The sequence below is a fragment of the Raphanus sativus genome, chromosome 5 (genome assembly GCF_000801105.2).
Source record: "Raphanus sativus cultivar WK10039 chromosome 5, ASM80110v3, whole genome shotgun sequence".
Lineage (NCBI taxonomy): Eukaryota > Viridiplantae > Streptophyta > Magnoliopsida > Brassicales > Brassicaceae > Raphanus > Raphanus sativus.
In genome coordinates this window covers 32,440,194-32,467,335 of record NC_079515.1, presented here as the reverse complement: position 1 = coordinate 32,467,335, position 27,142 = coordinate 32,440,194, and the positions used below count along the sequence as shown (strand labels likewise).

The following is a 27,142-nucleotide window of genomic DNA, read 5'->3' as shown; positions in this document are numbered from 1 at the left end:
ATATAGGCCATGTTAGTTTACTTGTAGCTGTGTGTGAGCTGCGATGTTGTTGTTCGTTTTCCTCCTCTCGCGTGACTAATCGCAAAATGTAAAGAATGTTCATGACCTTAGATTGTTAGTATTGTGTTTGTGACTCTGTGATTGTTTCAATTTTTAGAGGGTTATAGAACCATACTACGGCTACATTCTTCAAAACATACGCCCAAACACTCAAACTCTGAACGCAATATTTATACGTCTTTGCTTTTGATCAAATTCAATACCATCCTATTTTCACTAATGTAACCCTGTTTTGATAGTCTTATGATGTGCAAATGCGAGACAGTTGTAACAGAGACACAAGCTCAATCTGACACAATTAGGTCTGTCTACCTATATCCTGCAGAAGGGAAACAAACATGTGATCAATATTACAGAAAATCTTCTGAGCGTGTTTCCTCCCCTGTTTTCAAAAATACTATACATTTTCAAGTATTATTAATGTGTTATTAAGTTTTCATACTAATTAAAGTAGCTCGTAGAGATAAGTTATGGGGATCGTTTCACTGGACCATATTTAAGTCCGTGATGGTCGGACTCAGTAACAGAGCGATGATGTGAAGATGACAATTTTATGGTCCCATTTTTTTTACTTGTATTGGGTACTGTTTCACCTTTCATATGGACCACTGCAAAACAAAAAGGCTTTTGTTATAATTTCCAATTTCAAACCAAAAGAAATAAAGAGAACTTTGTTGATACTTTCTATTGGTTTTATTTTCTTCATCATGCGTCGCTTTCGCAACATGTTCGTCTCTTTTACTATGTGGTTTTATGAAAAAGCAAAAACATATCCCTTGGCAAATCTCATCTCTGTGCTTATGTCTCACACAAAATAATACACTTCCAAACTCCCAACCCTTTTTTCATTAAAATAAACAATGGCTCGTGAGCTTCATTCTTTCCGTTTAAGCTTGGTTTTACCATTCAAAATAGATTTCACATGATTAGCAAAAAGCTACGGAAATGGTCTAATCATTCTACTCACTATATATTAGAAAGTATCAACAAAGTACTATATATTAGTAACCAGGATAACTTTTTTTTAGCTGAGCAAAGATTTGAATCAATATTGTGTAATGAGTAAAAAGTAAAAACTACTACTATAATACAGTAAGAATCCTTATAGAGATGTGCGTTTAAGGAGACAAAAAGGAACACTACACGAGACGATGCGATTAGAGAGAATAAACAAAAACAAATAAACAAAAGCTTAGTAATGGATACAACGTGCTTCCAATGGTTGGATTAATTTATATTTGAGCTTTGGATTCTTCTCTTAATTACTCTTAACCAAATGTTTCTCTCTTTTTGCTTCATCCAGTAATATTTTCGGCTAACTTTTTTTTAGTTTACTTAAACTTCAGTTTTCAAGGCAATTTTAAAATTTAAAGGTTGGAAATAGGGAAGAGAAAGCTGAAGTATAAAATCAAGAAACGAATCTCCTTCAACACCTACTTCTCACAACTTTCCTCATCAAACCCACTAAGTTTCTTACATAAAGTTTCATTCACACATGTTCACCATATAGGATTTCGTAAATAAATAACCATTCCGGATATGGTCTGTGATTTATTTTAGATACCTAGACGTTTAGCAATATATACTGCAAAGAAAGTGAATTGTTCTCACTAACCAAGTCTAAAAAGAAGATAACTACAGCTAAAAAGTTCCACTATCACTACTAGGTTAAAATCAATATTTGGTCAGCTGTCTAGTTTACATGATATATTATAAGTTTCAGACACTGTTTATATTTAAAATATTCCATGTATGTTATTATAATATAAATATATATAATTATATATACTGTGAAAGTAGAGAATTCATCTCTTTGATAGATGAGTGACAGTGAACTGTAGCAGCTGGAGTTGAAACCTTGTTAGCTGGATTACTAATTACGGCCTCCACTCACACAACAAAATACCATCCACCCCTCTCTTCAGGCTGGTACATTAATCGAACGAACTAGGATAGTTACGTCATTTCACGCATGGTTTGGTAATCCCCTCGCAACGCAACGACCAGTCCATTAAAGTTCAAGGCCAAGAATGTAATTGTAGTCCTTTTCAGTCAAACTAATTGGCGAAAGTTTTTTCTTTTTTTTGGTTATTTTTCTATTACCAGCAATATCATTACTTTTTAATAATTATTAATCATTTGCATTATCTTTTTTTTATGTAGCTTTTCTAATCTTATACTTTTCTTTTCTAATTTTATACTTTCACGGGGATTAAATACGAATTTACACATTCATATTCTAATCGTTTTTAATATATTATACTACGAGCAAATATATCACAGTACACTATATGTAAACCTATTGTGATATTGTTTCTTCATATAATATCGACTAAATCAAAAATAAAAGTATAAATCAATTAATAATAGTAAAACGATTGCATTGTAACGTGAAAATGCATAATTTAAAAAGAACATAATAATTCAAGATCTGATTTTCGGACACATGGGCCCAACACATACGGCCCAATTACTATGTAAACCTCTCGCTTTACAGAACCGGTCCTACGATTGGTAAACCTTTTGACTCAGCCATTGGATGCCCGAGGAATGATAGCATCTGAACCGTTAAAGCATTATTGGGTTTATCGCTTTAAAAGCATCATTAACTTACGTATGGGATTAAACGATCTTTTTAGCTTTTGTCGGTTTCCTATAAATTACCTGTGCTTTTTTGTTTTTCCTGTTGTGATTTTTGTTTTATTTGGACAACAACAATACCCTGTTTATGTGAATTGTTTAGAAGAATGTAATAAACAGACATGTAGTCGTATTAATGAGAAATTATATCAGTTTTTGTCAATACTTGGGTCTTGGAGAACAACATGTTTCCAAAACAAAATAAATGAACCTTCCCTGATAATAGTATATTCTCAATCGTACAAGTTATAAAGTTGTGTATTCAATTCATTTAGTCTAAACGTAAGGGCTTGAATCTTGATAAATTTGCAAAGTGATTAGAACACAGGTTGACGGAAACCTTTTCTAATTGATGAAAATAGCAAACAAAATAAAACTTAACGACAATTTATCAAACTTGTAAAATAAAAAGTTTACATTAATTATAGAAAAACCTGATCAGAAGATCATTTATCGGTTAATTAATCAGGACTATTATAATCTTGTTTATCCAGCTACAATAGTTACGATTTAGAAACTTGATAATTAAAAATAGAGTTATTTAATAATATAGAAAATCTGACGTGGCACCAATCTCCTTCGGTCGGAAAAATAAACACCTTGGGTAAATAAAGATATTTCAAAATAAAGTAAGTTTACAATTATAAAATTAAATCACTCCCTCCTCAACTTCTACTTCATCTTCACTTACCATCACCACACTCGCACCATCCCATAAGTTTCTAACCCTAATCTCTCACAGAGAAGAGACTGAGAGAGAGAAACGATGAAGCCTCTTCTCCTTCTTTTATTCCTCCTCCACATTTCTCATTCCTTCACCACCGGCCGACCAATCTCCGAGTTCCGTGCCCTTCTCTCCCTCAAATCCTCTCTCACCGGAGACGCCCCAGACTCCCCTCTCCCCTCATGGAAACCAACAACCAGCTTCTGCACATGGACCGGCGTCACGTGCGACGTCTCTCGCCGCCACGTGACCTCTCTCGACCTCTCGAGCCTCAACCTCTCCGGCACTCTCTCCCCTGACGTCTCCCATCTCCGCCTCCTCCAGAACCTCTCCTTAGCCGACAACCAGATCTCCGGCCCTATCCCCCCGGAGATCTCGAATCTCTCCGGCCTCCGTCACCTCAACCTCTCCAACAACGTCTTCAACGGCTCCTTCCCCGACGAGATTTCCTCCGGCCTCGCCAACCTCCGCGTCCTCGACGTCTACAACAACAACATGACCGGAAACCTCCCGCTCTCCGTCACCAACCTGACTCAGCTCCGCCATCTTCACCTCGGCGGAAACTATTTCGCCGGCGAGATCCCTCCTTCTTACGGAACCTGGCCGGAGATCGAGTACTTAGCGGTCTCCGGCAACGAGCTCACCGGAAAAATCCCTCCGGAGCTCGGAAACCTAACCACTCTCCGCGAGCTCTACATCGGCTACTTCAACGCTTTCGTAGACGGTCTCCCCCCGGAGATCGGAAACCTATCGGAGCTCGTCCGTTTCGACGCGGCTAACTGCGGTTTAACCGGAGAAATCCCGCCGGAGATCGGAAGGCTCCAGAAGCTCGACACGCTCTTCCTGCAAGTGAACGTCTTCTCCGGAGCCCTCACCTGGGAGCTTGGGAGCCTCTCGAGCTTGAAATCGATGGATCTGTCTAACAACATGTTCACCGGAGAGATCCCGACGAGCTTCTCCGACCTAAAGAACCTCACGCTTCTGAACCTCTTCAGAAACAAACTCCACGGCGAGATACCGGAGTTCGTCGGAGAGCTGCCGGACCTGGAAGTGCTGCAGCTCTGGGAGAACAACTTCACCGGAAGCATACCGGAGAAGCTCGGGGAGAACGGTAGGTTACGGCTCGTGGATCTCTCCTCCAACAAACTCACTGGGACTTTGCCGCCGAGATTATGCGCGGGTAACAGGCTGGAGACTCTAATCACTCTGGGGAACTTTCTGTTCGGATCGATCCCTGAGTCTCTGGGGAAATGCGAGTCTCTGACCCGGATCCGAATGGGTGAGAATTTCTTAAACGGATCCATCCCTAAAGGACTTTTCGGATTACCGAAACTAACTCAAGTGGAGCTTCAAGATAATTACTTAACCGGGGAGTTACCGGTAACCGGGAAGGTCTCGGTTAATCTCGGTCAGTTGAGTTTATCAAACAACCAGCTCTCCGGTCCGTTACCTCCGGCGATCGGAAACTTCACCGGCGTTCAGAAGCTTCTTCTCGACGGGAACAAGTTCGAAGGTCCGATTCCTTCGGAGGTAGGGAGGCTCCAGCAGCTCTCCAAGATCGATTTCAGCCACAACTTGTTCTCCGGTCGGATCGCTCCGGAGATCAGCCGTTGCAAGCTCTTGACTTTCGTCGATCTGAGCCGCAACGAGCTCTCCGGAGAGATCCCGAAGGAGATCACCGGTATGAGGATATTAAACTACTTGAACCTGTCGAGAAACCATCTCGTCGGGACCATCCCTGGCTCCATCTCGTCGATGCAGAGCTTAACCTCGCTTGATTTCTCTTACAACAACCTCTCCGGTTTAGTTCCGGGGACCGGACAGTTCAGTTACTTTAACTACACGTCTTTCTTGGCGAACCCTGACCTCTGTGGTCCTTACCTCGGTCCTTGTAAAGACGGTGTCGCTCACCAGAGTCATGGTAAAGGACCTTTATCCGCTTCCATGAAGCTACTGCTCGTTCTTGGACTGCTCGTTTGTTCCATCGCGTTCGCGGTCGCGGCTATAATCAAAGCGAGGTCGTTGAAGAAGGCGAGCGAGTCGCGAGCGTGGAAGCTAACGGCTTTCCAGAGACTAGACTTCACGTGCGACGACGTTTTGGATTCTCTCAAAGAAGACAACATCATAGGCAAAGGAGGAGCCGGGATCGTCTACAAAGGCGTCATGCCTAACGGCGACCAAGTCGCGGTGAAAAGACTCGCGGCGATGTCGCGCGGATCTTCCCACGACCACGGGTTCAACGCGGAGATTCAGACCTTGGGGAGGATTAGGCACAGGCACATCGTGAGGCTGCTCGGTTTCTGCTCTAACCACGAGACGAATCTGCTTGTCTATGAGTACATGCCTAACGGTAGTCTCGGCGAGGTGCTGCACGGGAAGAAAGGAGGACACTTGCATTGGGACACGCGTTACAAGATTGCTCTCGAAGCTGCGAAAGGACTCTGTTATCTCCATCACGATTGTTCTCCGCTGATTGTTCATAGAGATGTTAAGTCGAACAACATCCTCCTCGATTCCAGCTTCGAAGCTCATGTCGCTGACTTTGGTCTCGCCAAGTTCTTACAAGACTCCGGTACTTCTGAATGCATGTCTGCCATCGCTGGATCTTACGGCTACATAGCACCAGGTAAATAAAAAAGAACCTTAAAGTTTCAAACTTTACGCTCTGTTTTGCTCTGTTTTGTACTCTGTTTCTAAATAGTATCTTTTGTTGTTTTGTGTAGAGTATGCGTATACGTTGAAGGTAGATGAGAAGAGCGACGTGTACAGTTTCGGTGTGGTTCTTTTAGAACTAGTCACCGGGAGAAAACCCGTCGGTGAGTTCGGCGACGGTGTCGATATCGTGCAGTGGGTTCGTAAAATGACTGATTCGAACAAGGACTCTGTTCTCAAAGTGTTGGATCCGAGGCTTTCTTCGATTCCTATCCACGAAGTGACGCACGTTTTCTACGTTGCTATGCTCTGTGTCGAAGAGCAAGCCGTTGAGAGACCTACGATGAGAGAAGTCGTTCAGATTCTCACTGAGGTGCCGAAGATGCCACCGTCCAAGGATCAGCCTGCGACGGAATCAGCCGGAGAGGAGAAGACAACGACGCTGGAGGGTGGTCAAGGTCAGCCGGATCTACTCGATCTCTAGTGGTAAAAATTAGGGTTGGTTCCGGTGAGAGAAGATGGTATTAGCGATGAGATTTGGTTGTTAATCACTTATTTTCCCATGTTTAGTCCGGTTTGTGCTTTTGTCCGGTTAAGTGGTATTTTTATTTTGACTCCTTTGATTTTAAGTGTGTTTCATTTTACTCGGCTTTCGCATTTATCGTAATTTGGTTCAGTTTAGTTTGGAGTAGTTTGTATGAATCAAGGTGTACAGTTGGGTTTAATTTAAAAGTTTTGTCTTGAAATACGTGAATATTAATGCGTTGAGAATAGGAGATGTCTAATGTGGAATACTCTCTTGCATGTCTTGCTGTAGCGTCACGCATCTGCAAGTGTCCTAAAGATCGTCTTTACTAAGAATCACCGTAAATTGCTTTCACCTTAACATGATTCCGACAACAAATATTAGATAGGGGTATATTTTACAATTAAAACAAAATACATAATTGTTTAACAATGTGTGTTTATGATGTGATCAAGGTATAAACGCAAATGATATACTCTAATAGGTTGATGAACAATTGAACATATACATGCACATGTATTTTTTTTTTTAATTTATAACTTAACACATGAATTTGAGAGGGATTATATATGATTGCGGTTGGCTTTAGCGGTTTCGATGGATATTTTAACTTGGAACAATAATTAAAGTTTAAAGAGAACAATGCATGTGGGAAAAGTCATAGAGATCAAAAGGTATATAAACGTGGAGGGTGGAATAATGATTGGTTTTGAGTTAAAGATAAAGAGTAAGACAGTGAAAATGAAACCTAGCCATCTCACTACTAAATTTTCTTCCACATGCAAAAACTATCTATAAATCTAAGTCTTAAATGTTTTTTTATGACATCTCCTTATCTAACTCTTTTCCCTTCTCATGAAGCAATTTCTAGTTCTATGTGAAGCATTTATGATTTCTCCTAAGATCATAAATATAAGCCCCACCCAACTAACATTTAGTTGGTTTCTTTTGGCTGTATATGTAGTTTCCATTGATGATTGTAGATCTTGAAGTTCGTCTAGGTTTTCTATTAGAAAACTTGGGTCAAGCATACAAATTTTTAGGTAGTTGCTATGATGAAGTTTGCTGGCATCTTTATGAGTTAATTGATGGCTTAGTTGATGTACTAACTATTTAAGTGAAAGCTTGGTATAGGGGTTCTCACGGGGCCCTATGCATGAAACCATTAGGCAAATGCTACTGCATTAGATTGTGGTTTAGCTTACTCTAGTTAATATAATGGTGATGTTAAACTTGCTAGTTATAGACATAGCTAATATTGGGAAAATCCGTAGTGCAATTTATAAAAACTGTATATAATTCAAATGGTTTTGTTGGTCGATATTATATTATGGTGATGCATCTACATGCAAATTAATGTCTACGTAGAAACTAGTGAGTGCATGGTTATATCTGGTTCCCTTTTTTACTGTACCCAAGCTGCCAAGCACGTATTTGACTAGTAATATTGCAAAATATATTGTAAACAAAATATGAAGTTGAACACACAAAAGATGCTTTGTAAACAAAACAAAAAGTAACAAAAGTTACTTTGTTCCCTTGATAGACACATACACAATGCGTGTGCGATCACGATTTCATCACATAACAACAACTATTTCTACTATGCGTCCATGGAAAATTCATGTTTGATGGATCACAAAGGTGAAAAGAAAAAGAAATAGTTAAAAATGTCTTTTCGTCTCAGCTTTACCCTATATTCTAACATTATGCGTAATTTCCGGATAGTAATACAATACTACAAACTTTCATTATCTCAAATAACTTTCCTCTGTGACAACTCATAAGCACTGAAAATAAGACTCCAATTTTCTAATGGTTTACATTACTCTGTATCTACGCTACAGGCCTATCAATCGGATGTATAAACAATCCAACAGATTTATTCGTATGTTTTAGCCTTTTATGGATGAAAATGCCACGTGGAATATCTGATTTTGAAAAGACATAGACACGTAGAAAAGAAATAAAGGAGTGCACTGTGTTGGAATGGGTCCGTTTTGTCATTTTCTTGGTTTCATTGTTTTCCCCGACACAGTTATGTCCCATCCCTCGTAGTTGCTAAGAGAATCCTTACACAAAGGTAAAGTACAAATAACAAAATTTTACATGAGAGTAAATTAAATTAATCCGCTGATTTGATATGTGAAACCGTTTATCGAACCAGGTCAAGTTTGTTGACCAAAGAAAAAAAGAACCAGGTCAAGTTTTTTTTTTATTTTAGCCTCTAATTTTTTTGGTTGCTAAAAAGCCTCTAATTTTTAAATTTTCAGAATATAAAATAACATGTTGGATACACTTTCCACTCACATTCACACAAAAAGAGACTAAATCTCACCTGCTATCACTAGCAGTATATAAACAAACACGTAATATAGCAAAGTGATTAATTATGTAAGATCCATGATAATGACCTTGCTTTATATAATTATATATGATACATATGTATATTAGTAGTGAATGTTGTATTAACCCAAATCTAATTAATACTTTATATTTCTTCGATTACATGTTTCTGGACTATGAATAGTTGAGCTGAAATGTAACTAAGTCCGTACATCTGTAATGACACATTGTGTGTTCATGACATGTGACTGAACAAAGTAAAACTGAATGGTGTAAATAGTTAGTAGATGAAGTGATTCATGGTACGTAGGTTATATATATATACATATCATATCGCAGCATATGTTATTGGTAAAGATTCGCCCTTATTTTTGCAATACATAACACATCTATTCATTTAATTAAATCTACAATGCATTTAAATGAAGACAGAGTTAATCATTAATTTCAAACGCCAATGAGAAGAAACTAGACTATTTTAAGTGGGATTCGATCTTCCCTCACGTTGAATACATTGACAATAGAAAACAAAATATAGTTAACTGTAACATTGGTTCAATAATTTACAATCACTATTGTATAGTTATACTTGATGGTTTCATGAGTAGAAATGTACTTACTTATGTCTTATTATGACTGTAATATTGTTTTTTAAGAAGTAGGAGATGATTGTATGAAGAGAATTATCATCTCCCGAGTGAACTATATGGATAAATTAAGGTAAAGTTATAATGGTGAGGTGACGTTAGAAAGGACATAAAGAAGAAGATTCATTGTTATGACCTACATACATGTCCCTCTTTTCTTGTTGTTTACAGACGTTTTTAAATTTAACGTAAGAAATGTGTGTCCATATGCTTCTAATACTTTTGAATTTTAAATACATGTATTCCAAATTGGTTAGTTTAATTTAGCTGTAAAGTTCAATTGCCAGATTATAAAAGTATTATAAGATATACTAGAAGAAACAGTTTTTTTTTGCATGATCTACCTTCTTTGTGTTACCAGGCATGCTCTAACTGTGTTTTTATGATATATAAAGGACTTAGGAATAAATAATCTCAAATGTAATTTTTTTTTTTTTTTTTTTGTAACTTGGCTTCTCAAATGTAATTATTACTGGCATTATAACGTTTGTTCTTGCACATGCATAGACAGTAACAATCATTTTAGCTGTCTGATATTCTCACATTCACAGTTTAAATACTCTTGGTTTAACACTCGTTTCCTATGAAATATATTGGTAAAAATGATCTTAATCTCTAAGCTCTCTACCATATTCGCATAAACCTAATAATTTAGTAAAATAAAATATAGACTGACGACGAAAAACACATACACACTAAGCTTACACTTTATACGCGCACGCATTCCGTAGTCGTTTATCCTTTGCAGTGGAGTAATGATCATATATTCTAAATTTCACATTTATCAGTTACAAACTTTAGCTTTCTTATAATTGCGAATCAAAGCTTTAGCTTTCTTCGTCTTTGGATTCGATTTTCACCACCAATTATTATCATCCAGAAAGGAATGACCCAGTCAAATTGTCACGTGCGTGGCCACTCGTGTCTCATAAAACATTCTTCACGCCGCACGATAGTTCTTAAAAGCATCACGAGATTCATAATTATAATTAGGGAATAGATTGGGCCCTGCGAGCCCATCTGATAGTAATACTAATGGGCTACACTCTTCAAGCCGAAAGCCCAAAACAGAACGCTATCTTCTTAAGAGAGACTAAAATGGCGAAAACACCCTCGATCTCTCTGGAGTGTGAGTGTCACACGGGCCACGGATTCACGACAAATGAAAGAATCGTGTTCTGTTTTATCCCGTTGTACAACTTACTAACATCCAGAGATTTCGGGTGGCTACTATTTTAAAATTATAGATTTCTTTTGGAGTATACAATTGGCGTTTTGTGCAACAATAATTGAATATTTTCTTGAGGATAACGCTGTAAAAGAGAAAACACGCATCATATATTTCATATGCTATTGCATAAACAGATATAACTTGCACTATACATCATAAAACGTAAGTGGATGAGAGTGTCGTGGATAATAAGAAAGCGAGAAAAGAGACATAAGGGGGGACAGTCAACAACCTTGTAAAGTTATGGGCATATACTTGATAACACTATTATATGTTGCCTTCCACTCCCTTTTTTAAACTAAATTAACTCCCTGATTTCGTTTTTCATCAGACTTAACCCTATGGTAGTACTAACTTTTGTAGTTGGGGGAATCACAGTTAAGTAACGTACCAGATAAATGTTGGCCACTAGTACACACTTAACTCGGACAGACGAGTTTTCACGGCGACGTACATTTAGTAATATCAAAATTTATCGAAGGTTTCATTGAAGTTAATCTAGTGGGAGTTACCAACATTTTCCTGACAAACTCAAAAACGTTTTTTTGGTATTGGGCAGTAACATGAAGCCCATTAATAATCAACTAACCCAACAGGCCTTCTTCTCTCGCATTCTCTCCAATTTAGAGACGAACAGGTAGCCACCTGCCACGAAACCACTATTGACGTCATTGTTTTCACCTCCAAGTATGCGTAACTTCTTCTTCCTCTTCTTCATCGGCAACAACGAAGAATGCATAACTCGTCTTCAATCCACGACTACGGGAATCCACACTCTCGCACGTATCATTACGGTTGGGAACTGAGAACGCGGTGGAGGTGTCACGTGAGGTAGGTTCGTTTCATACTGATGCTGCTCAGGCTATAGGGAAGATACCTATTAATGTTGAGAAATGGAATATTAATTTTATTTCAATGAGTCAGTGGTCATAAGATCGTTGGACCGAAAGGGATTGGTGCTATATATAATAGTAGGAGGTAGGCCGATGAGAAGCTGAGGAAGGTGAGTCCGCTTTATATTGAGATAACTACTACATATTAAGATAACTCTTATGTATATCTAGATAATGATGTAAATAGGTCTTAGTCCTTATCGCTATAGGAATTTGTTCATGTATATATACTCGGCTATTGCCAACGTAATGAGAGACATTATACCACAAACTATTTTATGGTATCAGAGCAAAAGATCTGAGAACCCTAAATTTTTCTCTTTCACGGCGTTTCTTGACTTACAAGAAACATGGCTGATCCTAATTCTACTCCTACTACTACGATAATCCCTACTACTACTACTACTACTACGATGATCCCTGCAACTACATATATCTTTACATCCTCTCCATACTACTTACACCCTTCTGATAATCTAGGTGCTCTTATCACCTCAGTCTTGCTGCGTGGAGATAACTATTCAGAATGGGTTACGGAATTGACTAATTCCATACAAGCAAAACGGAAGATCGGGTTTATCAATGAAACTATAGATAAACCAACGACTGAACCTGAGCTTTCTCGATGGCTTGCAACAAACTCGATGCTGGTTGGTTGGATTTGTACTTCTATTGATCCGAAGATACGTTCTACAGTGACATTTGTTCCTGAAGCTCACAAACTTTGGGATAATCTACAACGTCATTTCTCAGTCCGCAACGGAGTCCGTATTTATCAACTTCGGGATGAAATCAACACATGTCAACAAAACGGCCAGACAGTTATTGATTACTTCGGGAAGCTTTCCAAGTTATAGGAGGAACTTGACAATCTGAAGACGCCTCGTGCTTGTTCTTGTGAGGCATCTACTGATATAGAGAAAGAGAGAGAAGAGACCCTAATCGATCATGTACTCACTGCTCTAGGACAGGCCATGAGAAATCTGAGTGCTTCTTACTTCATGGTTATCCGGAGTGGTGGTATGAACAGAAGAACACTACTGCAGGAGGAAACTCTTCTGGCTCCATGTCGCATGGACGTGGAGGACGTGGAGGTCGTTACTCGGGATCTACTGGTCGTGGACGTGGAAGATCAAACTCGTCGCGTGCAGTTACCAATAATGCATCTTCACCGACTCTCAATGACGAACAAATCACTCAACTCCTTCAGCTTCTACAAACGTCTCGACCATCTGTTTCTTCAGAGAAACTCTCGGGTAAAACATCTCTTAAGGATGTGATAATAGACACGGGCGCCTCGCATCACATGACAGGCGACCTGTCTATCTTGACTAATATTACTGATATGCCTCTTTCGTCTGTTAAGTTTCCTAATGGGCGGTTATCTCAGGCTACAAAGAAGGGAACACTAGTTCTTAGCCGAGAGTATCATTTGACTGATGTCCTATATGTCCCCGATTTTACTTGCACACTAATTTCGGTTTCGTGTCTACTACGACAGACATGATGCATTGCCATCTTTACTGATACCCTTTGTGTTTTGCAGGACCGTTTTACGAAGACCCTGATTGGAATGGGTGAAGAACGTGAGGGGGTGTATTTCTTTACGGGAGTCACAGTTGCGAGTGCTCATCATACTGGTTACAGGAACTCTTCTACATCAGAATTATGGCACAGACGACTTGGTCATCCCTCTTTTAGAGCTTTGTCTTCTTTACCTATTTTAGATCATATGGTGTTTGACTCTGAACAAGCTGCGTCTTGTGAAATCTGTTTTCGAGCAAAACAAACTCGACAAGTTTTTAATAAAAGTTTATCTAATTCTACTGAGTCTTTTTCATTGATACACTGTGACGTATGGGGACCCTATCGGACCACTTCTTCTTGTGGTGCACGATATTTCCTGACTATAGTTGATGATTACACACGAGCTGTTTGGACGTATTTGATGCTCGAAAAGTCTGAAGTGGCTACATTGCTTCGTCACTTCATTGCTCTTTGTGAACGCCAGTTTGGTAAATCAGTTAAGACAGTACGTTCCGACAATGGCTCTGAGTTCCTGGTCTTGTCGACTTTCTTCAAACAACAAGGAATCATACATCAAACTTCATATGTGGATACACCACAACAAAACGGTCGTGCAGAAAGGAAGCACCGTCATATTTTAAATGTGGCACGCGCATGTATGTTCCAAGCTAAACTCCCGATTACCTTTTGGGGAGAAAACATTCTTACTGCTGCTCACTTGATCAATCATACGCCATCACAAGTTCTTAAGGGCAAGTCGCCTTATGAAATGCTATTTGGGAAGAAACTGGACTATGATCAACTTTGTGTATTCGGCTGCTTGTGTTACTCACATAGGAAGTCCAGAGATAAGGATAAACTTGGAGATCGCAGCAGAAGATGTCTCTTTATGGGTTACCCCTATGGCAAGAAAGCATGGAAACTATATGATCTTGATACTGGAGAATTTTTCTCTAGCAGAGACGTCGTCTTCTCTGAATCCAAGTTTCCAGGTGTGAATACTGATGATTATGTTATGCCTCCACGAAATCACTATGATCCCACAATAGAAGACTGGCTTCTTCCGGACGTTGACTTGAGGGGGAGTTCATCGCTTCCTACGTCGGCTCCACCTACGGTGCCTCCTACTACGACTACATTGTCCCCTGTTTCTGCTCCTTTGCCTGCATCAGTTCCTACGACTCCTCTGCCTGCAGAAACGACAGATGCTCCTTCATCACCGTCGTCTCCGGTGCCTCCTCTGTCTTCAAACTCACCTGAGCAACAAATGAGTTCGCCAGGCTTGCCGGAGATACTTGGCCGTGGTCAGCGTATTAAGACTCCATCAATTCTACTCAAGGATTATGTTACTCACTCTGCTACTACTAAAGAAATACCCTCTCACGCACTTCTCTCATCTGATCTCGGTCTCTCGCTAGCGGTCTCAGGTAAAATACCTTATCCCATCTCTAGTTATGTCTCTGACCATCTCTTTTCAGACTCACACAGAGCGTATCTTGCTGCAATAATCAATGATGATGTTCCCAAAAGTTTCAAGGAAGCGTCTAAGCATAAGGTCTGGAATGATGCAATGTTTACTGAAGTTGAGGCTTTTGAGATTACTGATACTTGGGAGGTGACTGCTCTGCCTCCGGGCAAGAAAGCTCTGGGAAATGCATGGCTTTACTCTAACAAATACAATGCGGATGGGACACTGGATAAACGAAAAGCTCGCTTGGTTGTGCTCGGCAATCATCAGAAAGAGGGGGAGGATTTTACTGATACTTTTGCGCCGGTTGCAAAACTTACTACAGTTCAAATTATTCTTAAGCTTGCAGCTACAAAGAACTGGATCGTCCATCAAATGGATGTTAGTAATGCCTTCTTACATGGTGATTTACAAGAGGAAGTCTACATGAAACTACCTCAAGGATTCAAGTGCTCAGATCCTACTAAGGTTTGTCGCCTGAAGAAATCTCTATATGGCCTTCGTCAGGCTCCGAGATGTTGGTACTCCAAACTCGAGAATGCTCTGCATGATTTCGGCTTCTCTCATGAATATGCAGATCATTCCTTGTTTTCTAAAGTTCGTGGTTCTACTTGCATTCACATCGTGGTGTACGTTGATGATTTTATCATCGCTAGCAATGATCCTGTTGCGTTTCAAGAATTTAAAAACTATCTACAGCAGTGCTTTCGTATGAAAGATCTTGGTAAATTGAAGTACTTCCTAGGCTTCGAGGTTGCACGCAACAGCTCTGGCTTCTACTTGTCTCAACGGAAGTATGCTCTTGATATTGTGACTGAAGCTGGTCTCCTTGGTGCTAAACCTTCTGCAGTTCCGATTAAGTTGAATCATAAACTAGCTACTGCTGAAGGACCGTTGGTTAATGCTCAACAATATAGACGTCTTGTTGGTCGCTTAATCTACCTTACAAATACCCGTCCTGATCTTGGTTATCCCGTCCATATCCTTGCTCAGTTTATGCATGCGCCATGACTACCTCACTGGGAAGCTGCTTTTCGTGTGGTGCGCTATATTAAAGGAACTCCGGGACAGAGAATTTTTCTTAAAGCTGATGATAATCTGGACATTAGTATCTATTGTGACTCTGACTGGATGGGTTGTCCACTCTCTCGACGATCGTTGAGTGCTTATATTACATTTTTGGGAGACACTCCGGTTTCTTGGCGCACAAAGAAACAGGACACTGTTTCATTATCTTCTGCTGAGGCCGAATACCGGTCCATGTCTGAGGCGGTTAAAGAACTCAAGTGGTTGAAAGGTCTTCTTCAGTTGTTCCGTATCGATCACTCTCATCCGATGAAGCTCTACTGCGATAGCAAGTCTGCCTTATACATTGCGGCAAATCCTGTTTTCCATGAGCGGACAAAGTATATAGAGAAAGACTGTCATCATGTTCGTGACGCCATTAAGTCGAAGCTTATTACTACTGAGCACGTTTCTTCTAAAGATCAACTGGCTGACATTCTTACTAAATCACTACCTAGACCTCTGTTTGAGTCACTTCTGTCCAAGTTGGGTGTTCGAAATCTCACACTTCCAACTTGAGGGGGGAGTATTGAGATAACTACTACATATTAAGATAACTCTTATGTATATCTAGATAATGATGTAAATAGGTCTTAGTCCTTATCGCTATAGGAGTTTGTTCATGTATATATACTCGGCTATTGCCAACGTAATGAGAGACATTATACCATAAACTATTTCACTTTATGAAATGGTTAGAGAAGGTATCGATATCAAGAACATATAATGGTCTCAACATTGATTCAGCAGTTTCCACTCAAACCGTGTTTGAGCCATCCTGAGATGTGAGTATGACCGGAGGATCTGATCCTGAGTTCTTACTTATCTATATCTGCTTTCTAAATATAGATTCCAAGTGAGAATGCCGTGATATGTTTTTGTAATAAGCAGAGCATAAACAACATGATATTCTGGGTTGGATTATTATTGTCATTTGTATGATCTATATCTAGGTATTATGAACCTTTTGGTAAAAGCTATTTTCGCTTTTGTTTTTTCTGGATCAAAGCTATTAGCTTATTATCCATAGTACCAAGAGTCATACAAACGGTTTGTTTTATCTATTTTTTTTTATGATGGAGAAAAAGTAAACGTACATGAATATCTTTATATTCATCAGATTAGATAATTTTCAAAAACATGAAATCAAAGTTTAAATTGAGTGGACAGAAAATGTAAATTGAATATAGTTTATACATTATCCATTATTTTATGGGCCTTTCAAATTAATGTTTTGAGTTGAAGTAGACCAAAATACCATGTGATTTGGTGTAACGTTTGTTTTTAGATCTACGCTCGACCTTTTATAAATTGTGAGGTAATTTATTTTGTCAGCTTTCCTATCCATGTTCAAAAAGATATTAAAGATAGAATAGTTTATAGAACTTTTTGACTTGCAAGGAAATTAAAAAGGAAAAAGTTTAACTGAATTCCACCAAAATCAAATGAGATATCTGTTGACGTTAAGAAGATTTTCTTTATGGCAACTCTCCAGGTTACTATCAGCTTAACATTTGACTAATGTCTGTGATATTGCATTGTGTAAAAGATGGTTTAGTAACAAACTCTAATATGATCAGAAATATGTATGCTTTGTTTATTTATCTAATTATGATAGAAACAAGTATTTGGTAGGTTAGAGGAGGCCCATGGGAGACATGAATGGATATAAACCCTCATATTATAAATTCTCTACGCCAAAATAATTAGAACCATATGTTCTCTATGTTACGTACCACAACCATCATTTGACTGAGACATTACACCCTTTCAAGGTTATAAGCCACACACGTTCATGTCCATTTTTCTTCCTAACCATTTTTTGCATTTTTTTCTTCAAGGAATTAAAACATATAAAGTATTATAACTGCACGTTTTTACATTAATCTCAAGGATTACTTTTTGTGCTTTGTTAAGAAAATGATCATATGATGATGATTAATAACATGTTTTCTTATAACACAGTATATTTTAGGCATGTCGATGGGATGTATATAGTCTACTAGCTTAAGCTATTCAGTGATTCACATCCTTGGAATCTTATTGGCATTTTTTGCTAAGAATAATAACTGGCAAGATATTAATAAATAAGTAGGGCAAGAGACTGCTTGCAATTAGCTGTGTGGAAAGCTAAACGATGTCCCCCTTGTGTTCAATGCTACACCATCCACGTCATCGTCCTGAATCCTCAATTCCCATTGGCAACAAAAATTTGAGTATATAAATTGCATGCACACTTACTATTTTCTTCTCAATTTAAAACCAAACTCACAAGTAGTCACTTAAAACATCTTTTTCATTGTTATAAATGCCGACCATGATGGCCGAAACTCCTTTTCTTTGCATTGTCACCCTTTGTACGCTAATGCTCATCCAGATTTCAGCACGGCCTACGACATTCGCCGAGGATTTCAAAGCCGCATGGTCGGAGTCTCACATCCATCAAGTCGACGGTGGGAAAGCTATCCAACTCGTCCTTGACCAGAGCACAGGTAAAACCAAACTAGACCACTTATAAAACATTTTAAATATTAGTGAGCTTTTATGTAAGACACTCTAATATGCTTAAACTCGTTTCTATAAGGATGTGGATTCTCTTCCAAAAGAAAGTATTTATTCGGGAAAGTGAGCATGAAGATCAAACTCGTTCCTGGCGACTCTGCCGGTACGGTCACCGCCTTCTACGTAAGTTTTGTAACTTCACACATTCACCACAAACACACGCATATGCATCCAAAATGTAGTCTAATCATTCATATCTCTCTATAGATGAACTCGGATACCGACACAGTGAGGGATGAACTAGATTTTGAGTTCTTGGGAAACCGAAGTGGCCAACCTTACTCGGTGCAAACAAACATATTTGCTCATGGCAAAGGAGATAGAGAGCAACGGGTTAATCTTTGGTTCGATCCGTCATTGGATTTCCACACTTACAGTATCCTTTGGTCACACAAACACATTGTGTAAGCTTCTCACTCTCATTTTCACCAATGGCAAAATTGAAAAAGAAAGTACATTAACATGGAATATTTTATAAGTTCTCATTTTAATTTCATAGCTAAAGTTTCATATACATTTGACGTGTATGATTTATCTTTTTTTTCATTACTGTCTCAAAACCCCATAATTAACGTGACTATATTTTGGTTGATTAGCTTTTACGTGGACGATGTACCAATAAGAGAATACAAAAACAACCAAGCCAAGAACATAGCCTACCCAACATCACAACCCATGGGAGTTTACTCAACACTATGGGAAGCTGATGATTGGGCGACACGTGGAGGATTAGAGAAAATTGATTGGAGCAAAGCTCCTTTTTATGCTTATTACAAAGATTTCGATATCGAAGGCTGTCCTGTTCCTGGACCCGCCAATTGTCCATCGAACCCTCATAATTGGTGGGAAGGTTACGCTTATCAGTCACTTAACGCCGTGGAAGCTCGACGTTACCGTTGGGTTAGAGTAAACCATATGGTATATGATTACTGTACCGACAAGTCAAGGTATCCTGTCCCACCAATCGAGTGTCATGCTTGAAATAATACCATGTACAAAGCTTACGTACAATGATCATGTTTCTCTTCTTGTACGATATTTTTATATAATTGTGGGGAATTGTGGATTGCAATGTCTTTTTTATACGCAAGTACGTGGTGTGTATAAATATAATGGTTAATGTATGTGGTTATTTGAAAAAGAAAGTGTTTTAAGTTATGTGACCTTAGGCATTGATTGTTTTGAAAGCAACTATACGTTATATGTATTCTTTATCCATTTCATAAAATATTTTGACATTTTTTACATAGATTAAGAATGTTTAAAACACACACACATATATATATATATATATATATATATATATATATATATTTATTAATTAAATATATATTTCATCAATAGTATTTTGAGATAGATAAATTATTTATAAAAGAAATGAATTTTGTAATGAATATTAAACTTAAAATAAATATAAATTACTTGAAATTCTAAAATGACAATATTTATATAATAAACAAAAGAATCGAATGACATACGGAGTATGGTTTGCCCTTGAAGTTTATAAACTTATTTTGACAAACCACTAAAATAAACACGAACACAAGAACATGAACATGAAATAATAAAAACCTATATAAATGTAACAAGGATTTGTTGCACAATACAGTATTATATATAATTGGTTTGGCCATATGGTCCCAATTCAACAAAGGCGTCAGATTTGCATTAAACCTTAAGAAGAAAATGTCTAATCAAGTTCAGAACTTGTTGAAATAATGTGTAACCCATCGAGAAAATGCCAAGAAAACCATCCAAAAATAATGGGAATTTGGTTTCATATCTAATATTTCAACTTTCTGACCGAACTAGTTCTCATTAATTCTTTTCTAACAAGTAATAGTGTAATACTGTGAAATCATCGTTCACACACATACCAGATTTATCTGTTTGTATTTACTTCTTTGTGTTGTGTTCAAAAATGAAGATTTATTTCTGTGTATTTTGTTTCTAGTTATCGAGTCTACTAGATCGAATGTTGTAATTTGAATGTGGTCAAAGATAAAACTTATTATGTTTAATTACAATAACATTATTATTTAATTTTATGGGTTTTGATTGGTTTAGAAAGGATAAGTTATTACTTCTAAGTTCTTGAACATTGGTAGACTAAGGCACCGACAGTACTGCAACAGCTGGAGAAGAAGGCTAGTGGCCATGGAGAAAAAGGCAAGTGAAAATAGTAGTTATTGCTTGAGAAAACTTACACATTGATGGTGATTGATAGATCAGCATTGGAATTGAGTGGCCAGAAGGAAAAAATTGAGGGTACATTCACATTTCTTACTGAATAGCTACATGAGCTCCATCTTAAAACAGTACATAAATAAAAATAGTGAAAAAGGGAGTTTTGTCCTCACTGCTTCATCACTCATTGTACGGACCAACCTAACTCTCACTTATATCATGTTTCACTAGAGCATTCAAAATCATAACTAGGAAGTATGGGTTTGGGACTAGGAGGATGGTTTATCTAATCTATTTTGTTCATGTTAATTTTGACTGCGACCGGGTCTGAACAGTAAGGGCAGTTCCCAAATAGAACATCAAATGACCTACAAGAAATTGAAATCATATATGAGCTTCAGAGCGTAAGACTTGTGTCAATGTGTGTGTGTGTGTGAGAGAGAGAGATAACTAAGGTTTCAACTTACTGTCTTGTTGTTGTGATAGACCTTAACCAGTCTGTGAGGCAAAGGCTATGGAAAGACTTGTTGCAACTGATGTTTTCGCATGAGTAGTCCGTTCGCGTCCCACTTCTAGCTCCGAGCTCCTCATCTTTTGTTACAGTAAATGAGAAGTCAATGAACTGTCATCAGCAAATGATTACTATGAAGGTTAAAGGAATCACCGGTTGGTAGAAACTGGGCATAGCAAATCCCGCATTCAACTTGCTGATGATCATCTTCCACTTGGAGACCTAGAGGCTTTGGAAGCTCAGTACCTAGAACACATTCGAGGTTCTCAGGGAATGATTTTTCCTTTGACCTGTGTGATGTCAATTAGCTGTGATTCATGCTTTCAACAATCCACAAAGTTCAGTTTTTCTGACACTTCCATGCTATAAGACTCTATCGAGAGAGAATAGACAAAAAAGGTTTACCATTTTCTGCTATTTCTCCTCCATATCATATACAAGTAGTTCACAGCTACAGGCTCAGGACCAATAAACCGGCACCTGTCTAAGTAAGTAACAATATATTATTGAATACTGCAGAAGAAAAGAGGTGAATGTGACTCTGTAGTTGGCTAGAATCACATACTCTGGTAGGGATTTAGGGTCATCGAAGTTGATACGAGCAATGATGTTGCAATCCTTCCCTGAAAACATTGAACCAAATACGCAGAAAAAAAAATTAACTCTTTTTAGCTATAACACAGAACTAAAGAGTAAAGGTATAATATAATAAAACCAGCACGAATCCGACGGATAGGAGAAGCACGAGATGGCTGCTTAGCATCAACAACACAAAGAGACTTGTCGATATCGTCCAAGACAGACCAAAACTCTTGAAGACTGTCCAGATGCTGATAGAAAAACCAAAAAAGAAAAAACACAGAGTCATGTGAGTTTGCTGATTAGTGTATCACTTGTAGCAAAGTCTTTGTACCTTTCGGAACTGGTGCATCACATCCTTCAGCCTTGAAATTGTTGACCATTCTAAAGTAAACATGCATGGCACATCCTAAAGAGATAGAGACACACACACACACACACACTAAGCATATAGAGAGAGAGAAAGAGTAAAAAAGCTGTAAGAGACCGCGGAAAGAGAAGGTGGGGATTTAGGATAGTCTCTATCGAGTTGAAGTTCTAAGATGTGTGCTCTTCCCTTCTTATCTCTGTACATGTTCACAATTCAACAAAGCTAACATTGTAGTAGCCAATACAATGCAATAGACTAGTCAAATCATCCGTAAAACCTTAGAAGGATTCTGGAACTTACAGAATGTGAAAGCTGAAAAACGTTAAATCTCCACCTAACCTCCTCAGTGATTCCCATCCAACTTCCTCTATCTACAAACCGATACTACAATCATTCATTATCATCAATCACCCCAGAATACTGAGTTTGCGAGCAATCAAAGGCCATTTATGAATGACTCACCTCCGAGTAAACTTTCCGGTAGAAGGAGGACGATGATTTGGCTAGTTCCTCGCATCTCGCACGTCCTATTGACTCCTCCATGATGATCTACCTCAGTTTCCTAAACCCTAGATACGATACGATAACGTTAACGAGTTCGAATGTAACGGATATGGGCCGAGTAGTAGCCCAATATGATAAATCTTACGAAAGGCCCAGTTATCGACTATAAATATCTAATCCGTAATAATTATATACTTATCCTTGTAGCCAAACGTGGCCATTTAAAGGCGGTGCTCTTTACTTTTCTTCCTTTCTTTCTCTTTCTCTGTCACTTCACTGATGAGGCTTCACCATCTTCTTTGATCCAGGAGGTTAGTTTTCCTTCTCTCCTTCGCGCATGAATCTTCCTACTTGATTTTGTCTTCTTTACTAATTTTTTTTTTGTGTTATGATTATATTCTCTCATGAAAAAACACCAAAATGAGAATTCTGGGGGTTTCTAAATTTTACTATGATCTGAATGGTTCAGATCGCTGATAAAATATTGAATGAAAAGGTTCTTTTCGTTTGAGATTTCTATGTGCTTGCATGAGAGATATCATAACTAACTCGTTACTTGTTTAGCTATTTTTTAACTTATATACTTTTGTTTTGAGTACTTTATTGAATTGTTTAATGGATCATTTTCAGGTTTGTTGTTGGACGACGTAGATCGATTTAATAAAGCAATGGTTTGGTTCAGAACTGGTTCCTCTCTGGCAAAGCTTGCCATAAGAAGAACACTCTCTCACTCTCACTTCAGAACAACAACTAGGGTTCTACCTTCTCACACCAGATGTTATTTCCACTCCACACCGCTCAAATCAACCCCCGCTCCCGTCCCACGCCCCGTCCCTCTCTCCAAGCTCACCGACAGCTTCCTAGACGGAACCAGCAGCGTGTACCTCGAGGAGCTGCAGAGAGCCTGGGAAGCCGACCCCACCAGCGTCGACGAGTCTTGGGACAACTTCTTCAGGAACTTCGTGGGCCAAGCCGCCACTTCCCCTGGGATCTCCGGGCAGACCATCCAAGAAAGCATGCGTCTGCTCCTTCTCGTCAGAGCTTACCAGGTCAACGGCCACATGAAGGCCAAGCTCGACCCTTTGGGTCTTGAGGAAAGAGAGATCCCCGAGGATCTCACCCCCGGTCTCTACGGGTTCACCGAGGCTGATCTCGACAGAGAGTTCTTCCTCGGCGTGTGGAGGATGTCTGGGTTTCTCTCTGAGAACCGTCCCGTTCAGACGCTGAGGGGTATACTGTCGAGGCTTGAGCAGGCTTACTGTGGGACCATCGGGTATGAGTACATGCACATTGCTGATAGGGATAAATGCAACTGGTTGAGGGATAAGATCGAGACGCCCACGCCGAGGCAGTACAACAGTGAGCGCCGGGTTGTTATTTACGATAGGCTTACCTGGAGCACTCAGTTTGAGAATTTCTTGGCTACTAAGTGGACCACGGCCAAAAGATTTGGACTTGAAGGGGCTGAGTCTTTGATCCCTGGAATGAAGGAGATGTTTGACAGGGCTGCGGATCTTGGAGTTGAGAACATAGTTATCGGTATGCCTCACAGGGGTCGACTTAATGTTTTGGGTAATGTTGTTAGGAAACCTCTGCGTCAGATCTTCAGCGAGTTTAGCGGTGGTACTAGGCCAGTAGATGAAATTGGGCTCTACACCGGAACAGGTGATGTTAAGTACCACTTGGGTACGTCTTATGATCGCCCAACTAGAGGAGGCAAACATCTACACTTGTCTCTGTTGGCAAACCCAAGTCACTTGGAAGCAGTGGATCCTGTCGTGATGGGTAAAACCAGAGCGAAACAGTATTACACCAAAGACGAGAACAGAACAAAGAACATGGGTATTTTGATCCATGGGGATGGTAGCTTTGCCGGACAAGGGGTGGTGTATGAGACTCTGCATCTTAGTGCGCTTCCTAACTACTGCACCGGTGGAACGGTGCACATTGTGGTGAATAACCAAGTGGCTTTCACAACCGATCCCAGGGCAGGAAGGTCTTCGCAGTATTGCACTGATGTTGCAAAGGCTTTAGATGCCCCGATTTTCCATGTCAATGCGGATGATATCGAAGCGGTAGTGCATGCGTGTGAGCTTGCTGCGGAGTGGCGCCAGACTTTCCATTCTGATGTTGTTGTTGATTTAGTATGCTACCGTCGCTTTGGGCATAACGAGATAGACGAACCGTCATTCACACAACCAAAAATGTACAAGGTCTGGCTGTTTTATTGGGAAATATTTTATCCAGTTTCTTTCAAGATTTACTTTCTTCTAATTTCTTTTTAAATGGATGTTAACTGTTGTTGATAGGTGATACGTAGTCATCCCTCGTCGCTTCAAATCTACCAAGAGAAGCTTTTGGAATCTGGACAGGTAACCAAAGAAGATATTGATAAGATTCAAAAGAAAGTAAGCTCTATCCTCAATGAAGAATTTGAGGCAAGTAAAGAGTACATTCCACAAAAACGTGACTGGCTGGCAAGTCATTGGACTGGATTCAAGTCACCGGAGCAGATTTCTAGGATCCGTAACACTGGGTACAAACATTTTTATTTATTTTTTTGCTTTTTTGGCCTTTTTTCGTATGTAATACTTTACTGTGAAACTATTCCCTTTGTTCTGTTGCAGTGTGAAGCCAGAGATTTTGAAGAATGTGGGGAAAGCAATCTCAACCTTTCCAGAGAACTTCAAGCCACACAGAGGAGTGAAAAGAGTTTATGAACAGCGTGCTCAAATGATCGAGTCAGGAGAAGGGATTGACTGGGGACTTGGAGAAGCTCTTGCTTTTGCTACACTAGTTGTGGAAGGCAACCATGTTCGGCTAAGTGGTCAAGATGTTGAAAGAGGGACTTTCAGTCATAGACACTCGGTGCTTCATGATCAAGAAACCGGCCAGGAGTATTGTCCCTTAGACCACCTGACCATGAACCAAGACCCTGAAATGTTCACTGTCAGCAACAGGTAATGTTTTCTGAATCTCATGAGATAAATTACCAGCTTTCAATTGTTATTTATTCTTTTTGGGTGTTTTGTTATGCAGCTCTCTTTCAGAGTTTGGTGTTCTGGGATTCGAACTGGGTTACTCTATGGAGAACCCGAATTCTCTGGTAATATGGGAGGCTCAGTTTGGAGACTTTGCCAATGGCGCACAAGTGATGTTTGATCAGTTCATAAGCAGTGGAGAAGCCAAATGGCTCCGTCAAACCGGGCTAGTAGTTCTGCTTCCTCATGGATATGATGGACAGGGTCCTGAACATTCCAGTGGAAGATTAGAACGTTTCCTTCAGGTAACTATATAACCAACCGATTTGGTACCAGATACTTAAAACGTTATATTTCTCTTAACTAACCAGTCCTACTGCAGATGAGTGATGACAATCCTTTTGTCATCCCTGAGATGGATTCAACTCTTAGAAAACAGATTCAAGAGTGTAATTGGCAAATTGTTAATGTTACTACACCTGCAAACTACTTCCACGTTCTGCGTCGCCAGGTATAAAGATTTGTTTATAAAAGATTGCTATTCTACTTGTTTGGTTTCTCACACGCTAATTGTCATCCATTTGCAGATACACAGGGATTTCCGCAAGCCTCTTATAGTGATGGCTCCTAAAAACTTGCTTCGACACAAGAAGTGTGTATCTAACCTCTCGGAGTTCGATGATGTTAAAGGACATCCTGGTTTTGACAAGCAAGGAACCAGGTTTAAACGGTTGATTAAAGATCAAAGTGGTCACTCGGATCTTGAAGAAGGTATCCGACGTCTAGTCCTCTGCTCTGGGAAGGTAAAAACAGTTCTAATCTTTTCCTTTTTTTACTTGTGCTTTTAAAGAACCCTCAGATTGTGTGACTTAGTTGAGACTTGTTGATCCAGGTTTACTACGAGCTTGACGAAGAGCGACAAAAGTCTGGAACAAACGACATAGCCATCTGCAGAGTAGAACAGCTTTGTCCATTCCCTTACGATCTCATTCAGAGAGAACTAAAGCGATATCCAAGTAAGTCACTCAAAACATAGTAAAAAAAGAAACTCGGATTGTGTTTTGATTCTTGTGTGGCTTTTTTTTAACAGATGCAGAGATAGTGTGGTGTCAAGAAGAGCCGATGAACATGGGAGGATATCAGTATATAGCACCAAGGCTTTGCACGGCCATGAAAGCACTGAACAGAGGAAGCTTCAGCGACATCAAATACGTTGGGCGTCTTCCTTCAGCTGCTACAGCCACTGGTTTTTACCAGCTTCATGTTAAGGAGCAAACCGATCTTGTTCACAAAGCTCTTCAACCTGACCCCATCACCCCTATCCTCCCTTAAATGGCCCATTAAGGATATATATAAATAACAGCTTCAGCTCTTGAAGCCCATAAGAGTCTTCTCTGAGAAAAAGAACATGTTTGCTTGAGAGTTTCATTTCAATTTGGTTTGAATGTTTCTGGTTTAGTTCGGTTATCAATAAAAATGATGTAATCAAACATAAATATTTTCTCCGTTTCAAAATATTACATATTTTTATATTTCTTAAAAAAATATGAAATTTTTTTATAATAAATATATTATTTTCATGTTTACATATTTTTTATGATTTTTAACCAATCAAAATTTAATAAACATAATTAATATTTTTAAAATTTAAAATTTGTTATTATATTGA

The 27,142-nt window shown here is 39.1% G+C and overlaps 4 protein-coding genes across 7 annotated transcripts; 3 read left to right on the top strand and 1 right to left on the bottom strand.

Moving 5' to 3' along the window:
- The first annotated feature begins 3,365 nt into the window (after positions 1–3,365).
- Positions 3,366–6,830, top strand: LOC108861963 (leucine-rich repeat receptor-like serine/threonine-protein kinase BAM1). Its single transcript, XM_018635964.2, has 2 exons — positions 3,366–6,050; positions 6,148–6,830. The coding sequence occupies exons 1-2, from the start codon at positions 3,467–3,469 to the stop codon at positions 6,558–6,560; spliced, it is 2,997 nt and encodes a 998-aa protein (XP_018491466.2). The 5' UTR covers positions 3,366–3,466; the 3' UTR covers positions 6,561–6,830.
- Positions 6,831–17,901: 11,071 nt separating this feature from the next.
- LOC108857693 (probable xyloglucan endotransglucosylase/hydrolase protein 6) lies at positions 17,902–19,499 on the top strand. Its single transcript, XM_018631703.2, has 4 exons — positions 17,902–18,271; positions 18,364–18,464; positions 18,549–18,745; positions 18,938–19,499. Exons 1-4 carry the CDS (start codon positions 18,088–18,090, stop codon positions 19,320–19,322), a joined length of 867 nt encoding a protein of 288 aa, XP_018487205.1. The 5' UTR covers positions 17,902–18,087; the 3' UTR covers positions 19,323–19,499.
- Positions 19,500–20,597: 1,098 nt separating this feature from the next.
- On the bottom strand, positions 20,598–22,562 carry LOC108859199 (uncharacterized). Of its 4 annotated transcripts, XM_018633071.2 has the most exons (10): positions 22,451–22,562; positions 22,289–22,359; positions 22,106–22,184; positions 21,953–22,027; positions 21,755–21,869; positions 21,605–21,662; positions 21,445–21,519; positions 21,193–21,329; positions 20,996–21,119; positions 20,598–20,896 (listed from the first exon to the last, which is right to left on the bottom strand). In XM_018633071.2, the coding sequence occupies exons 1-10, from the start codon at positions 22,529–22,531 to the stop codon at positions 20,815–20,817; spliced, it is 897 nt and encodes a 298-aa protein (XP_018488573.2). In that variant the 5' UTR covers positions 22,532–22,562; the 3' UTR covers positions 20,598–20,814. The 4 variants fall into 4 exon arrangements, with proteins under 4 accessions (XP_018488573.2, XP_018488574.2, XP_018488575.1 ...); XM_018633072.2 differs by lacking the exon at positions 22,106–22,184 and having other exon boundaries at positions 22,289–22,372; XM_018633073.2 differs by lacking the exon at positions 22,106–22,184.
- A 131-nt stretch (positions 22,563–22,693) lies between these two features.
- LOC108858803 (uncharacterized) lies at positions 22,694–27,005 on the top strand. Its single transcript, XM_056986644.1, has 9 exons — positions 22,694–22,803; positions 23,123–24,705; positions 24,802–25,028; positions 25,120–25,452; positions 25,532–25,778; positions 25,856–25,984; positions 26,061–26,276; positions 26,366–26,489; positions 26,564–27,005. Exons 2-9 carry the CDS (start codon positions 23,161–23,163, stop codon positions 26,803–26,805), a joined length of 3,063 nt encoding a protein of 1,020 aa, XP_056842624.1. The 5' UTR covers positions 22,694–22,803; positions 23,123–23,160; the 3' UTR covers positions 26,806–27,005.
- The last annotated feature ends 137 nt before the right edge of the window (positions 27,006–27,142 follow it).

Coding starts and splice junctions, on each gene's coding strand:
- LOC108861963 (XM_018635964.2), top strand. CDS start 3,467: ATGAAGCCTCTTCTCCTTCTTTTATTCCTCCTCCACATTTCTCATTCC. Junction 6,051..6,147: donor TTACGGCTACATAGCACCAG/GTAAATAAAAAA, acceptor TGTTTTGTGTAG/AGTATGCGTATACGTTGAAG.
- LOC108857693 (XM_018631703.2), top strand. CDS start 18,088: ATGCCGACCATGATGGCCGAAACTCCTTTTCTTTGCATTGTCACCCTT. Junction 18,465..18,548: donor GTACGGTCACCGCCTTCTAC/GTAAGTTTTGTA, acceptor ATCTCTCTATAG/ATGAACTCGGATACCGACAC. Junction 18,746..18,937: donor TGGTCACACAAACACATTGT/GTAAGCTTCTCA, acceptor TTGGTTGATTAG/CTTTTACGTGGACGATGTAC.
- LOC108859199 (XM_018633071.2), bottom strand. CDS start 22,531: ATGGAGGAGTCAATAGGACGTGCGAGATGCGAGGAACTAGCCAAATCA. Junction 22,185..22,288: donor TTTTTCAGCTTTCACATTCT/GTAAGTTCCAGA, acceptor GAACATGTACAG/AGATAAGAAGGGAAGAGCAC. Junction 20,897..20,995: donor TCTATCACAACAACAAGACA/GTAAGTTGAAAC, acceptor AATTTCTTGTAG/GTCATTTGATGTTCTATTTG.
- LOC108858803 (XM_056986644.1), top strand. CDS start 23,161: ATGGTTTGGTTCAGAACTGGTTCCTCTCTGGCAAAGCTTGCCATAAGA. Junction 25,029..25,119: donor TCTAGGATCCGTAACACTGG/GTACAAACATTT, acceptor GTTCTGTTGCAG/TGTGAAGCCAGAGATTTTGA. Junction 26,277..26,365: donor TAGTCCTCTGCTCTGGGAAG/GTAAAAACAGTT, acceptor TTGTTGATCCAG/GTTTACTACGAGCTTGACGA.